Source organism: Tachysurus vachellii, chromosome 9 (genome assembly GCF_030014155.1).
Source record: "Tachysurus vachellii isolate PV-2020 chromosome 9, HZAU_Pvac_v1, whole genome shotgun sequence".
NCBI classification, from domain to species: Eukaryota; Metazoa; Chordata; class Actinopteri; order Siluriformes; family Bagridae; genus Tachysurus; species Tachysurus vachellii.
In genome coordinates, this window is record NC_083468.1 from 15763842 (window position 1) to 15781223 (window position 17382).

The 17382-nt window shown below is 37.0% G+C and overlaps 1 protein-coding gene across 1 annotated transcript; it reads left to right on the forward strand.

Moving 5' to 3' along the window:
• The first annotated feature begins 1224 nt into the window (after positions 1-1224).
• Positions 1225-16015, forward strand: asz1 (ankyrin repeat, SAM and basic leucine zipper domain containing 1). The gene is made up of 13 exons (XM_060878611.1): positions 1225-1387; positions 1574-1672; positions 1781-1904; positions 6001-6115; positions 10007-10118; positions 10360-10494; positions 11004-11113; positions 11216-11288; positions 11472-11528; positions 11993-12105; positions 13475-13580; positions 14171-14284; positions 15660-16015. Exons 1-13 carry the CDS (start codon positions 1277-1279, stop codon positions 15810-15812), a joined length of 1422 nt encoding a protein of 473 aa, XP_060734594.1. The 5' UTR covers positions 1225-1276; the 3' UTR covers positions 15813-16015.
• Positions 16016-17382: the final 1367 nt, after the last annotated feature.

A 17382-nucleotide genomic window follows, 5' to 3' on the forward strand; every position in this document is an offset into this window, starting at 1 on the left:
AACTATGCATTCAAGGTGTGAAAGTATATATATTTTTTTATCCTACTTCAAATAATGCATCAAATAGTTTTAAAAAACTGGGGCAAAATGCTTTTTTTCCTCTGGCAGAAACCTTAACAGCTCTATGTAGAACCCTACAACAGTAGAACCATTTGAGATTCTTATATAGATGTAGCTTAATACAGCATTTTCAGTGTCAACACATTTCTGCCAAAATGTCTGGTTAGAGTTCGTAGTCAAACAAAAATGACATTCTATTAAAATAATAAACTTTTCAAGCATAAAGCCTGTTATTGGCTACCATAGAATGATCAAAATATGCACAGCTTGTAATAACTTACAACTTACAGTAGAGTGGGAACAAAGCCTAATCCAAAGGGAAGATTCAAAGTCACTGAAAAAGTGGGGAAAAGATAAAGGAAAGAACTAGGAAGTTAAATCAATGGACCAGGGAATGGTGTCACAAAACATGTGCAGGGGTTAATGGTGTGATCAATGATTACATATATATCTAGTTTTCTTTAGTAGAAACAGGTTAATCTGTGACACTTATGTTTAGCCTGATTCACTTATATTTAGCCTGGTTCAAATGTGTATACATATTTAATCATTCAATCATTTATCCTCAGTAACCACTGCATCCTTGTTAGGGTCGCAGTAGATCTAAAGTATATTCCAGAAACACTGGGCATATCACATACTGTATATGCATATTCCTATGAGGAATTCCTATGAGCATGCTTTTGTTAGATAGGTGCAAATCAGCAAGCCTGCAAGAAACCCATGTAGACAGAACGCATGAATGTACATAAAACTATATGAAACACAGACCAATCCAGCTCGAATCAAGCAGAATCAAGCTGGTGCCGATACCCTATGCATTCAGAGCATCTCTATTAAAATGATGCTATCATTATATGTTGTTATTAAAATTGTGTTTGAGTTATCTAAACAGAGATTAAATGATAAATAAGGCACATAATACATTTTAAATAAAATATAAAGTGCAACCAATGTAATTGTATGTTTTTATATTTAAAATAGCTGTACACACTTACATCATTTTATTTGATTAGTGAACAGCTTAGGGTTTTCACAAAGGCCATTTATTTGGACCTAATGTGTTCAGCTTATTACTGGAATAAAAGTTTACCCCTAGCATGCGTTTTTTAACGTAGTTCATCTTTTGGCCGCATGGGGCGCTATAACCAGTGACATAAGACGTGCTTGTGAAGAATATGAGTTCAAGATAATGTTATTGTAAACGAGCTTAATAATGAATCAAATGAACATTGACTTCGCCTTTCCTGCGGGAGAAGAAAGTGGTACAAGTAGTGACGAATGGGATATCGGATATACCAGTTGCACCAAGACACTGGAGCCTCAGGTAAAAATGAAAACAAATAAATAAATAAACAAACAAACTTTGCTTACGAGCAGTAGCTAGTTAGCTAGTATTAGCTAACCGTGTTCCTAGACACACTGTAGTTGTCTGAGACACCCAGATTTGTGTGAATATTCAGTTCAGTTCCACAGCATGTAACGGACGTTGTTTAATGTTGTGTTTTTGCAGGTGTCTAAGGCGACTTTGCTGCCTGAGGACAAAGTGACCGTCCTGAAAAGGGCCATTACGGCGGGGGACCTCGATCTCGTGCGGCAGTTGCTAGACAACGGGATGTAGCATTGCTAGCTCACTTAGCTTAATGTAAAACAAGACCATTGTGTTGTATATGTTGCTTTCCTGAACGCCAGTAATGTCTGAGATGTTTTTTTGTGTTTAGGTTTGGACGTGGAGACACGTCTGGGCTTTGACTGGTCTCCTCTCATGTGTGCTGTCCATGTTGGTCACTGTGAGATGGCCGAGATGCTGCTGGACCGTGGAGCCTGTGCTAACTTCAGCAGAGGTAAAATAAAATTGTACAAATATATGCTTTCACTGTCTAAACAGTAATGCTAGTAAAGACTCTAAACTGACATCTAAAATAAAATATTTCTGATGTTCTTTGCAATTCGACAGGGGAAAAACTAGAGACAACATGATCTTGACTTTTTTTTCCATCAATGTTTAATGTCATAATGATGTGAAATCCAGTGTAAAATCAGTGCAGTTAACAAACATTACACTCAAAGATTCAGACCGTAGTATCGCTATGTACGTATTGTTGATCAGATACATTTGAGCTATAAATAAGTGCCTAAATCTTCAGAATATAAGGCAGTTACTCCGGCTAATCCATTTTTAATACGTCATAGCTTGTGGAAATTGTTTTGTAATGAAACTAAACCATTAAAACTAGATTAGTTTATGTTCAATAGAGATGAAGGTAACAGTTATCACGGATGTACATGGATGTAACAGTTATCACCATCTAATAAGTTTTTCCATCGTTAGTGCACATACCTTATATATATATATATATATATATATATATATATATATATATATATATATATATATATGTATGGCCAAAAGTGTATATAATATATAAACTGTTGTCTTTAAACCACACAATTCTATAGAATGTCTTTGTATGCGGTAGCTTTGCCGTTTTCCTTCACTGGAGCTGAGAGACCCAAACATGTCCCAGCATGACAATGTCCTTGTTCACAAAGTGTGCTCTAAAAACACAAGAAGTATGTATTTGTTTGGTTTGTCATCATTTCTTTGTATTAGATCTTTTGAAGCATCCACTATCACTACTGTTGCAGTAACTAAATCATAGACCCAAGACACAAATTTTCTTCAATTTCTTTCTCGTTCTTTCCTTAAATGAAGAGCTGTGATTGTGTAAAAGCACTGAAGCACGACTGGGCAAACTAAAGTTGCACTGTAAAAGTGAAAATATCTTTAAAAAAATCTAATAATCAAATGTTATTTTTTTTAATGTTATAAGGTTAAGTATAAGTAAGTATGCTTAAAGTAAAAGTATATGGTTAAAACAAATGATCTTTTTAATTATTTTTAGCAAGAAATAGTCTTGTTCTATTGGCAAAAAATTTGATATTTGTTTATAGAAAAACAGCAAAATTGTCTTTACATGGAACAAGATAAATGTGAAGTTAGAAATAAATACAATATCTAAAAATAGGTTTCTGTTATTTTAAATTTGGTTTGTTGTACCAAATATGACATGACGTTTATTTTCCTCAGTGTGAATGCCATGCAGCCTGTCAGCTGGCAGTGTGATCTTGTGTTTTTTCTTGTGATAGTAATGCTATGGTCTTAACAGTAACACACCTTAAAACGTCAGCATTCTGATTTTTTTTTCACTGTGGATGTGTCCTAAACCACACACTCAATGCTTATACAAGTCTGGAATGACTTACCAACTCGACCAGAGCCGGTTGTTGTGAAATACGTAAACATTGTAGTGATCTGGCTGTCAGTTTTCAATATAAAAAATTAATAAGAAAAAATGTTAGCAATTATTTTGAACAAATGAATTTTTCTTCACTGTCTAATTGCTTCTTTTTGAATAATCTAACAAAGCAGTGTAGCTCTTGAAATTATTTCTGGCCAGTGTATGTGAACTCAGGTAGTCTCATACTAAAGCTGTATCTTATTTCCCCTTCATAATGTATTTTTTTAAACAAAATCACTCATTTTAGATGCTCATAGATCCGTATTGTATTCAGACTCTTGATTCTTGCTAGACTATTACAGATGTTTCTGATCAAAGTAACTACATTGTGGACAGCATGTTGCCTCTTATTTTAGTTACAATGGTATTGAAATTAAAAATAAATACTGAAATAGAAAAGTTCTGTAAAATTGTCTATGCCATATACTGACTAAAATATTTGCTTGTATCTTGTATTGTACTATGTGAAGGGTAAGGCCACTAGTTTTCAATTACAAATAAGCACTAAATTTCCTACAAACAAACAAAAAAAAAGACAATATTGCTGAAATTGGAAAAATTGACCAAAATGTAGTTTTAAAAAGTGTAAAATTTTAGTCAATAAGAACTAAAGGTTAAAGAACTAATTTTAGCATGCATAATCAATTGTTTTAGTAAATGCCATGTACGAACAGTGTCTTCATAGGTGTCTAATTCTGTAAAATCTACAATATTGCTGACACCATCAGTATAGAAACAGTGGGGATTTCCCAAAGTCTTCTCTGCTCTGTAGAAGTATTACTTAATTCTAGATCTGATGTCACAGTGATTTGGGGATTGCACACTCACCTTGTTGTGTTTAACTTTGAAGCTACCTGCCACAAATTGAGCCGTACCCAGAAAGTTGGAACATCCAACACTTTAAAGAGCATAATCCTTAACATTTAACACTGAACAGGTTTCTCTTCCAAGAAGAACAGGATTTTGACGTCGACGTGGTGCTGAAGATTATATATGCTTTCATCACAGAATGCGTTATCTTGACTGATTTGGAGAATATATTCTATATATATCTATATCTATATATAATAGATATTGTTGTGATCCTGTCAACAAACACAAAAATCCTGTAAGAGTTGATAGTGTTAAATTGTGCTGATTCTTTGGAGAAAATGAACAGGCACAACTCTGAAACCTGGAGTGAAATTATGACTGAAATATCACTCCGTGGCTGGCAATAACCCCAGAGAATCCACTACAAGTGATGTAGATGAGGAGACTGATATGGCTCTAGAGAAGGCGCTCATGAGCTTTACGTTGATCCGTGGGTCACATGGTCTATATATACTGTATGGCCTAAAGTTTGTGGACACCTGACAATCACACTCATATGTTGGTCTTCTTTGTATTGTATACTGTAGTATTAAGTATTAAACCTGTTTCAGCATGACATTATCCCTGTGCACAAAGCAAAGGGTGTTCTTCTGTGACGTTACTAATACTTGAAAGAACAAGGCCACACTCTAAGATCTAGTGGAAAGCCTTCCCAGAAGATTGGAGGTTATTATAGCAGCAAAGGATGGACAAAACTGGAATTTGTGTTCAACAAGAACTGTGAAAATGGTGTGATGTTCAGGTGTCCACATACAGTACTTTTCCACTGTAGAGTAGGTTATGTAGCATCTTCAGATGGCACACTGCATTATGTAAGTAATAACACATTGACTGCATTTACACAAGAGCAATACTAGAGTGGATTCTTTTTGTAGAACAGCACAGGATGGAGTGAGTTATGCTGCTTTATGACACAGCATAAGCAAACGATATTTTTAAGTTTTAAAGTGTGAATGACATTTAACTCTCTATAGCTACTTCTGATGCTTTTGGTATTATTTTAGATTGAGGTTTGTGTGTTCCTTTAATTTTAGCCCAGGTCGTATTCAGCTTGCTTCATCTGCCTTTATTTAATAGTTGTGACGCAAAAACAGGGTTAGTGAAAACATCCAATTAATCTGCTGATGTGTGTTCAGTTTACATGCTGGTGGGAAGAATGAGTGAAGTAATTTAGACATTTCCGCATGTCCAGTCTCTGTGTGTATATAAAGGTCTGTGTGTTTGGGGGCTTTGGAAGGAAATAATTAAATGTGAAACGAGCCGCTGCTTCGTAGCTTGTGTTCTGCCTAGAGAGAAGAATGCAGCAGAATGCAGCAGTGATGGATAATGCCAGTACACAGAGCGTGGTGCTGGCGTCATTGCGCTGGCCCAACACTGGTGCTTTATTTATTTTCCTGCTCCACTGCAGACACAACCATTCTGAGTCTACATCCTCCCCTCAGCCAGACTTACTCATGTAGCCTAAACCTGCCTCTAATCATACCAAGTACATCTGCAGTATGATTGTGTGTACACACTGCTTTCGCACACAGTTGTGTACACTATTGGGCCTTTGGAATAGTGCTTTCAAGTGGATTTCACACTTAATGCAAAATGTTAGTTATTGTTTATGGAGCTCTGTGGTTGCTGTTGCTTCATGATATCATATTCACTGTTCTTGCAAAACATTTCTAGTGTAACCTCAACTGTACTATCGAAAGAACTTTAAGTACACTGTAATCTTGAGCTTGTTTTACCTCACTCTCTCTTTTTTGCTTGCACTCAGACCATTATACTGTGCTAATGGCAGCTTGCACAGCAATTTCTGCCACCGAAGAGAACATCAGCAAGTGTGTTGCTCTGCTGCTGAGTCGCCATGCTGACCCAAATGTCTACAGCAGGTAATGTGTGTGTGTGTGTGTTTGTGGTGGGTGGTTATATTGTCATATCTGGTGGGGATCAATTGTACTTGCATGAATAGGAATATATGAACGTTTTGAGTTCTCCAAAAAGTTTTTTTAATGTAAAAGTCACATTTATTTAAGACAAAAAAGAAAAGCCCTTAAAATTCCTTCTTGATTACTGAGGTTAAGGTTTGTCAATGAAAGGCCCTCACACCCAGTGCATATGTGCATGGATGAAATGCTTTCATAATGATATATCTTTAAATAGGAATATATTTATCCAAAGGCTCATTTAAGATAAATTTGGATTAATCGATTTTAAAACTTTAAATTTTATATTAAGATATTAAGGGAAATACAAATACAGGTACATATTGTTTAAGTAAACAATGCCCAGGTGCATGCTGGATCTTAATTGCAACATTTTGGATTTCACTCAATCTATGAGTGTTTGTTAACCAGGCATTTTATTTAATCTTGTTACTAACCTCTGTTATCTTCTGGTGGTGAACAGTTTTGACAGTGCAGATTAGGACAGAATGCAATTTGGATATAGCCACAAGCAGTGGTCAGCTTTCTGTAGTGTGGTAAAAGTGCTTAGTATTATAGCATCGGGTATTCAAGAAAGTTCCAGCATAATGTTTTCTAAATTCTTACTTTCCACAGAGCCAAGCTCGAACCAACACAGTGTTCTCTTCATTCTCGAACGTTCTCCTTCATTCACTAATAATTCTTCAGCATAATTTTCAAATCAGTTGCAGCAGTTTTCAAATCAGTTTACAGTTGCAGCGTTTGAAAGATTTCCCAATCCAGAATGACTTACAGTAGTGGTTTGTGGTCGCCATCTAAAATATATATCCTCATTCGAGTTTGTCAGGGACAAAGAATACGGTCCAGATAAAATCCTATTAAAACTAAGTACATCCCATGTGAAAATAAATGTGAGACACAAGAGAAAACGATTAATAAGAGAGAACTTTAGAGCACATATTGTTTGTGAATACGTGGGCAGTAAGGATCGTCTGTTCTGCATAGAGAGCTGGAGCTATGTTGAAAATTTAGTTAAAAGCTATGTAAATACCTTACCATAGACAGAACTTGTCAAGACAAATTGCTGGCTAATACGTTTGGCTTCTTAGATTTTCCAGTATGTTCAACTGTTTTAAAAAAGCCATTCGGTTTGGCTTTATTCATCACCCGACACTGTTTGTATTTGGCTGTCATTACATGTAATCTTATTGCATTTTCTGCAGTTTATTCACATACCAATCTGCCATAGAAACTCACAACGATTTGCTGAATCTTCGGAAACATTTGGATGGAAACAACGTTTGATGCTTATTGTAGGATTCAGGATGGAGCTCGTGCACTTGTACTGCACCCACAGGCACTAGGTAGCTGTTCCACCGACCCCCAGCTGCACATCATCTGCAGCCCAAGCACACCAGTGCACATGACCCAGTATCAACAAGCACTTTGCTGTGTTGACTGCTATGAAAGTGGTTGTATCCTGTCCAGACAAAATATTTGAAAAGTGGTAACAAGAAGCAGAGGGAAATGGCTGTGTGATGACGGTTGTGAAGCACTGCCCTTCTTCTCAGTCTTTTGAAGATTGCACTTGTCTGGCATTTGACAGCTACATGCCAAAAGTGTTAATCAAAACCATTATTATTGACATCTTGCATGTTTTTAGAATTTCCTGTAGGATTTTTTTTTTATCATCCATGGCAGAAATCAGAAGGGCACATAATGTGTAACTTGGGGATTGTGGGGGTTGCTCTCAAACATCAGCTTTGTGTAGTATTGAATATTTTTGAATGTTGCTCCATCACAGGAGATAACAATATAAAATGAGGTGGTATTTTGCATATCGAGGTTGCTATTGTTCAAACAGTGCATAATGATTGATTGCAATGTTTCCAGTTACATCTAGGGAAATTTGTTTTCTACATTTTATATTCAGTAGGCTTTTTTGGAAGTGTGTGAAATTCGAGCACCCTCCCATTGCTCCGTTCTATTGAGGAGAGTTAACCCTAGTGAACCTTTTACTACTTTTCCCTACTTTTCACAAGCTGTTCTACTTGCCCTTTAATGACCCTGAAATGGGCTGTGCAGTTAGCTCCAGAATTATTACTTTGTAATGATATTTTGGCCTTGTACACGAATATTTGTAAAACATTCGTTTCCATGAATATGAACACAACTTGTTCTCGAGTCTGCACTTGTTCAAATAGTAAAGTAACCTGCACATGAGCTCATTGGTTTCTGCAACACATGTACCAATGAGGGGCAGGGGAACGAATGCTGTGCAACACAGAAGGGGTGAAGTGCTTTACTACATGTAATAGCATTAAATAAAGGTGAGTCATCACGCTCTACAAGTGCGTTTGTGATAACGCAAGATGAATGCAAATGCAATGGAGTTCTGTGGTGTGCTGAGAGCAATCGCACTCTGATTCAGACCACAGCAAAAGTGCCCAGTGTGAAAAACACCTAAATACCAGAACTAACTTGTATAATAAAATATAGTTAAATTTAGACCATTTTTTTCCAAGCATAGCAAGAACAATGAAGGTTTATAAAAAGGGGACATTGTTCTAAGCAGCCTTTAAATATTAATTATATTTATGAGGAGATTTTTCAGCAGCCCTATAATACATTTGATAATCGGATGTGTTCGAGTTCGAGTCCCTTGTAGACAGCCCTTATCTAATTTTCCAGTTTTAACCTTGTTGTCCAAAGCAGGATTTATTACTTCCCTTTATTGCTGCTTTAGAAATCATGTCCTTACTAATGTTCCACCAGCTTCCTGAACTTTTCTAACCAATGCTGTGGATTTTAATTAATGTTGAATTTTAGGGAAATAATTTGAGTTCATTCTCTCAAAGTATTTTTTGGCTCAGGACTACAATTGCTATGATAGCTGTAGGATTTCAATTGCAGTTTTGAACTCGGGTTTTCATGAGTGAACAGTTGATAACTTCAACAATACAAGTAAATAAATAAATAAATATTTTTTCTGCTACATAATGATGTCTTTTACTGTCTCCAGTAACTAACATATTTACTATTACCTTCCCCAAAAAATGGCAGAAGTGTATTTGAAGGGTTTGATTGATCTGATTTAACAAACCTCCTGAATTGATTTAAACTTCCTAATCATTGTTTTGCTACCTTGGGAAAAGGGGTATGTAAGCCATCGCACAGTTTGTCACAAGAACATTTGTGTAGATAGTGTCATGTTGAGGAATTAATGTGCCCTTCCTCACCTGTACATGACGTTGTAGTGTTAAAGTTTGGATGCCTGATCTCTGGGAAATGTCAGGTAGTGTGATAAATGGCTCAAGATTTTTCCCAAAGACTTGCAGTACAATCACAGACACAGCCCTCACCATGCTGTGTAATGTTTGACAAGAGCTTCTGCTTTCCACTGAAGTTCCATAAATATGAGTCACATTCACACATCACAAGCTGATATCTTTCCCCATGATGGAATTTAAGGTGTCAGGTAAAGCAAGATGAGACAATGAAGCTTTCTTACGCTTCATCTACGTTCATCAGTTTAATGTTTTTCTTAGTTTGGGCAAAACGTAGCTTCAGCACTAATGTCCAACAATACAGTGAAATGTTTCAGCCAGATTCTAGGCATTTTGTGTCCGAGTATGTCAAATATTTGACTAAATTTATTCTAAACAGTCTCACCCAGTTAACCTTTTCTTTCAGTGCAGCACTTTTCACAGGTCGAATTATTTGTCACTAGTTTATAGTTTAACTTGGTGTTAACTTGTACCTGATTGGACTTGGACTTAACCCATGAACTACCTGTCTATAGTGGAACTCAGCAAAACACTTTTCAGTTTCACTTGCACCAGTTTTCCTTTTGCCCAGGAATCGCATGACGTGCCTCATGCTGGCCGCTAGGGACGGTTACGTTCAGGTGATCAATCTACTGGTGTCCCATGGAGCAGAGCTGAACTTTCAGGATGTTAGCGGCCACACGGTACTCTTCACACATCGGTCATGGTTCCGAATCGACTTTTGAATAATGGTCTCTAAAGTAAATTGACTGTTTAAAGTTTGCCTAGCAGACGTTGGTATATGGACTGATTAAACACAATATGCCTCGTTTCTGTCAGCAGGTCTAAGTGCTGTCACACTTGACCAGCACCGTTCTTTAGAAAAATAAGGCCAAGCTTGTGTGGTTTGCTGGAATAATTAATGAAACTCTCTGGTAAAATTAGGCACTCATGATGGCTGTATTGTACGGGCAAGAAGCCGCTGTTCTGAAACTACTACAGCTTGGAGCTGACAAGTCCATTATGAACAAGGCAGGTTGTACAGCAGCTGACCTGGCCAGATCAAGCAAAAACCTGCAGGTATGTGACCTATGACCTCCGACATTACCCATTAGTAGCCATTATCCACTGAAGGACAAATAAAAACTTTGCTGTTTTGTATGTTTCATGTTTAAATAATCATCACCGATATACAACATTGTATGAAGCCGTTGTTAATGTGGAGTTAGAGGATGTGCGCTGGGATTCATTCTCAAACATGATTTTAGCTCTTTATTTAAATCTGTTCAATAACATTTATCTTTATTCATTTATATATTTATTTCTTTTTAGTGCATTGAGCTTCATATGTCTGACCGTTTGTTATTCGAATTAAAAGCTGTTTGTTGACCTACTTGCTTTTGTGCCGTGGATTAAACTCCTTCATTTCACCAGCTAAAAAGAACTCAACGTGTTTGATGGTTTTTCTCGTGTTTGCACCACTGCAACAATATTTTAATACTTTTTCTTTATGACCCCCCGTTATTAGTTATGAGGATGTTTGTTACTGTTATGAATTACTGTTTGATATTAAACCAAACTCTCAACAGATCTACAGGATTCTCAACTCTCCAAGAGACTCCATGGTTAATGGTACGCTGCCCTCCAAAGCTAAATGTCACAACCAGAACCCCGGACCTGTTTCTTTCTCAAAGGAGAGGTACATTCTTTTAGAATGTAGCTAGCATGCCCTCTAGTGGTGAAAAAACTGCTGCGCTTTAATATTGTAATATGGATACACAAAAATTTGGTTTGCCTGCAGCTCTGCTAAACTGTGTGATATTGAACTGCTACTGCATGGACTGAATCTGGAGCAACTGTCTGATATCATGATGGTGAGTAAAGTTTCATATTATGCAGACTGGATCACAGATCATGCCAGAAGTCTTAAACAGTTCAGAATTCTTTACACTGTTTTACACTTGAATCGGGCAAAATCATGATACATGAACATATAGAGGTACGTCGGTATGGGGTTTATTCTAAAAGAGTTTCTTATTTCTGTTCATGTTGTTCAGGAAAATGACATCACATGGAGCCACTTGTTGACCATGGAAAAGGAGGAATTAGAAAAGGTAATTTGAAACTTTACAATGAATAACAGATACTAAATAAAAGCATGCAGAAGGTACAGAAAATAAATAGCTCGTTGCTAATACATTTAATACTAGTTGGCAAAATAGCTCATGCCATACAATAATGCATGTTGTGAATTGCCCTAAGATCCAATGGCTAAGTTTCTGGGACCAAACCTCCTGTTATGTGGGCTCCTTGACTGGTTGGGGGGACCAGTATAATCATTTGTTCTTGTAAGGTTGTGCTTTTCAAACATGTTCTGTAGCTCTACTCCCTGGTTTTGTATTGAAATATAAACAGACACATTTAACTGTTCTGAGAGTAGAATGATCTGCTAGTCATGATGCTGTGTTAGTAAAATAGGTCCCAGTAATCTAGCTTGATTGATCACATTTTTGATCGCACTCAAACCACAATGGTGATGAAAAAGGACTAATCCCGGTGTCCTAATGCATCTGTGCAGATTGGAGTAACAGACCCTGAAGACCAAACGAAGATTCTTAATGCAGTTCAGGAGATTCACATGGACAGAATTGATCTGGACACCTTGAATCAGCTTGACAACATAGACAGTGGGTAAGATCCCATCTTGTGTACTCTTGTTAAGAGATGGTTATGAATCACTGGCTTTGTGATTAGATATCCATGTTAGTTGTTAAAGGGTTATCTATTGCGTCCACACATTTACAGAATTTACATTTAACACAATTAAAGTCTTTTTATTTGTGTGAACTCGCTGCATTTAGTCTAAAACTGAGATACTCAATGTCTCTCTTCAGACCAAAAGGAAAATGTACTCACAGACTTTAACTCCACCTTTTAAGATTTCCATTGTTTGAAGTAGGATGACCCACGGTGTCCACAAGGTCTCCAGACAAACCTGTCTTAATGGTTTAAGCACTAATAATGATTTGTGAAGTGAGGAATGAGTAAGTGCGGTTTCACCGTGCTCATGTTTTGACGGATGATTCTGAGCAGTTTGCTCATATGCCATGTCTTACCTTAACGAAGCTAATCAATCTGTGATTTTCTTTATTCAGAGCTAAGGGGCTTCCCTGAGGGCATGAGGTCATCCAGTAAATTCCACATTTAATCCTGTCCTGATAGGTAGTCTATAAACACACACTAAAGGCATGTCGGGTTACACAGAAATCCAAATCCAGAAATTTCCCTGCTAATGCAAGAACACATACCTTTTCATTTCAAGTTTGTATAATACATGACTGCACATATCATTTTCCCTGCAGTAATTTAGAATATTTAATTCTGCAGTTTATTTTAAAAGCTAAGAAATTATTAAGAATAGGTAGAAAATCTGTAAAAGATGCCAGACCAAAAACATGTACTTGATAAATTGCATTCAGCAACACTGCTATGATTTTTGATGATGACATTGCTGGATTTTTGGATTGTTGTCTGACTGTAAGATGATGGATCTGCTTGTGGTGTGTGTGTTGGCACAGTGGCTCTTAACTAGCCACTTAGTCATCCAGCACAAGCCTATCTCTCATCTGGTCAAAGAAAAACTAACAAAGCAACGCTATGAGCCATCTCCTCATCCTGGCAGAGATAGTAACTCCAGAGACATAGACACTCCTGACAGTGTTTACCACAGCCTCTGACAGACTGTTAGGAGAATAAAACGGCTGCTTGGAGAGATTTTCTTCTAAGATAGAGCTGTCAGCCATTACAGGGTTTGACATGCTAAGTGATAGAAGAAGTGCTTCAAGAATTCTAACACTAAACAATGCTACACATCATTGGGAAAGTATCTGCATAGATTACAAGATTAGTGCCTAATGCTGGTTGATATTGTTGTAATGATTTTGTACTTGTAAAATTGTCAAGCGAACACTTCTGTGCCCATTCCATCCCCCTCCTTGTTTACGGTCTCATCGTGTATTGTAATAATTCCAGGTTTTGCTACTGTGTTTTTGTTTTGCAGGGGTGAAGAGCTGTACAAATTTCTGATCAGCCTGCGGCAGCAGTGTTGTTACCTAACCGAGACGGTGCAGGATGTCATCCGCAGGTTTCCCCACAGCACCTCACAGGTTTGGGTGCACACACTCCCTTAAAACTCCCTTCAAACATCCACTTCCTCTATAATGACTAATTTACAAGCCCATTGTATAGTTTAAGTAATGCAGTCAAAAACAACTTTCTAATTCATAGCAGAAAACGGGAGCATAAAATTACCTGGAGTTTGGTTTGAAGGTTTATTCTAAGATCAAATCAAAATACTGAATAAAAAAAAATACCTGAGCCACTTTGCCTGTCAGTAAAGATGCAGTACTGATGTTTTTATGAATTTCTACAAACATTCTCTTCAGAAAAATATATCAGAATTGTGATGAAATTTGATTGTTTATGTAGTTTCCTTCATTGTCATGCAGTGCTTTCACATGGATTAATACTGAAACAGATTTTCTACTTGAGTTAAATTACATTCTGTAGTTTATCCTATTTAGAGTATTTTCATAGTTTTTTTTAATAATTCATTCCCATTTCAGGCTTACCATATATTCTGTAAAATAAATTAATAAATAAATTGCTTCAATTTTAAACCAAAACCAAAATGTTTAAAAAAATTATTGACAGTTTTCCTGTTTAATGGATTTTTCAAAGTTTATTTGTCTGGCAGCTTGTTCTGACTTGGGATCCAAAGAAGGAGGCTCAGGCCATATGCACAGAGCTAGTGGCTCAGACCGGAGACCTGCAGAAAGAAGTGCTCTGTCTCAGGGACCTCCTCGGCAAGGTCAGCAGCATTTTCAAGTTTCTTTTGAATAATCTGTCTAAATTGGGAATCCACTCAGGACAGAGTGTGACGGCAGAAACCTTCACAGCTCATAACTCAGAAGCGGTGCAGTCTCGTGTAGAAAATTGGAGCGCAGAGGGCAGCCAACGTGCCCTCTGTGTCAGACTGGAATCTGACAGTGAATGGAGGCCATGTGCTGAGAGAAGACCCAACCGATCTGGTTTATCTTATCTTCTAATGCTCTTCCGAGAGAGAGCCACGCATTTCTACAGTTTTCCCCTGCTGAGATTCGAACCTGCAGTCTCCCAGTGATATGCTGAACATTTTTATGAGCCTTTCCAAAGTCCAAATTAGACTTTTAAGAAATGATATAAAACTGTCACAAAGATGAGAGAAAAACATCATCCTGACGGTTTGGCGATGGATAGTTTGAATCCTGCAGATTCCACAGTCAATCAGGGTTGGCAGTGCATAAGTGCATTGGTGATGCTTTCCCCAATTAAAAGTAGTTAGCGTTTGAGTTAAAAGTACAGCTTTATTCTTTCCCCTGTTGGTTAGAGGAGCACTAGCCAGTCATGTGCAAATGTCAGATCTTCATTAAGGGCAATGTAGTATCCCCTCAAAGTTCAACTAAGTTCCCCTGTGATTTTGCATGGAACCACTACTCATGTGTTAGTACATTAATTCTCATCCTTATGTTAGTCCTTGTGTGGCTGTTAGCTGTTGTTTGATCTGGGAAAACTGGCTAAAGACAATGACCAAACTGAGAGAAGAAAACTCATGAACATAAAAGGAAAGATGGAGAATGGGAACTCTAGTGGAAGATTTAAAAACTCTACATATTGAAGGCAATTACTTTAAAACCTAAAGAGCAGCACAGTTTCTTCAGACTCCAAAGTCACTGCTTCTCACAGCAAGAAGCTATCTTATAAAGATCGATCTGGTATAATGAGTTGTGGCCAGCTGTATGTCACAAGAAGAGCTGAAGAGAAATAGATCCCTGTAGTCCATTGTGACTTGCCATTTTATGTTGGATTCCAGTCTGTGCTTGGCATCAAATACAGTGGAATGATAAATACTATGGAGTATAAACAGATTGTAATCATTATCCTGTACTTTGGAAAAACAGACTGTTTGGCAAAACTTTGCTGTCAGCATTACAACTGTGACTCAAACACTTTGCAATGGGACACACTTATATTTATGCTTATTTTCAAGTCCATTGACATTTTAATTGTGAGCTACATTCATTTGAATTCTGTTAAGAATAAAATCTTTTTTCTGTACATTTCAGAAACCTCCTAATGAATGTTGCTGCAAACATTTGACCAATGATTGTGACTGATCGTTTTAATGTTCTGACGCTCTGCTTTAGTTGGATCCCATCGATTACACCTTCCATACTCCTCTGCCCAGTTCCTGCAGCAGCATGCGGAAACGAGTTATAAAGAAGTTTGCGGTGGCTGTGCTTGGAGCAGGATTACTGCTACTGCTGTCACAAGCAAGACACTTTAAATCCTCCCTCTGAGAATTAATGTTTAGTTTTAATGTTGCCATCAGTATTTTCCCTTTCTTTTATTTCTTATGTCATTTATCTCATTTTGTTAACTGCTTGTAAACAGAGTTTTTCCTCGAAGTTTAACGTTGTAAATGGTGTATTATGATGGCTTGCTTTATGTTAAAAATGCAGCTGATCAATGAGATCACATGTATTTTGTTTTGTATAACCGTTTTTCACCACTTCATTAAAAATGTGATCCACTTAACGTTGCACCGATTGACTCAAATCTTTCCTCGCTATCTTTTTAGTTAAGAATGTGTTTTATAGTCCTATGTGAGTGTGATTGTCATTAAAAAATGTTTGTGGGTTTTTATTTGGGATGTAAGCAGAGAATGCACATACAAGCTGCTGTCTGTGGTGCTGAAATGACTTTAACGGTTAACTAAAATCATGTTCAATTTCTCCTAACCACCACCTTAGCAGACATTTCCCTCTTTTACCTTGTATCTAATGTTTTGGTTTTTTTTTCATATATAGCCATGTTCACAGGAGGGAAATGTATTTATTTTTATACTTTCAGAGCTCTCTGATACAATCAAGTAACGAGGATGCTAAAGCTAATGAGTACACCATTTACCAACCTCATTTATAAACATAACTAAGCAGAGAATTTAGTTATATTTTTACTGTGCAGCATCTCACTTGCCCTATTTTTATTATTTAAAATGTCTGTGTAATCGTCACTACACACTTATGTCTAGCTTGACTATATAACCTTCCTGTGGCCTGCCATCAGACTCTAAATTTGTTCGTCTAAGTCACTACTAATACAGAATCAGCTTTCAGAATCAGCTATATTTTCACATGTGAGGAATTTGTTTTAGTGACAGAAGCTCCACAGTGTAACAGAATGACATATACAGTATAGACGAAATTGTATGTACACATTTACAGGTGTGAAATGTGCAGTTTAAATATACATATCCAAATATAGGCAATTTGTATGTACAAATTTGCAAGTGTGAGAAATGTGCAATTGAATGCAGTGCTTCAACAAATGGGTCCAAACGGAGTTACGATTCCAGACACTATACACTACATCTTGTTTTAGCTTAAAGTCTAACACTACCATAGAGGTGTTGATTGAGGATGGCTTGCCTGTGTTAGTAGTTGTGTGAACTATGACCAATTTAGCCACAGTTCTAATCAAAACAAATCTGTTTATTCAGGTTCCATTAGGGTGAACTGAACACATTGAGCACTTAAGTAATAAATCCCAATACATATGTTGTTCATCTGATTAGTTGAATCAAATGTGTTCAGGAGTAGGAGTAAATGCTGACATACTGTATGCAGGGTAGTGGGTACTCAAGGAGCAGGGTTGTATTTCTGGTTCATTTTAGGTATATTTCTGGACCAGTAGAGTCTCTTTCAGGAAGTGTGATTCAACAATGTCACCATTTTTGTTTGTAACTTGCTGTATATTCCTGGGGTAATATAGCCATAGTTAAGTTTTTTTTTTTTTTTTTTTACAGACAAGTCTGCTGGTCTAGTCCACTGTCACTATTCTGGCATTATCTGTGGGTGAATTGCCATC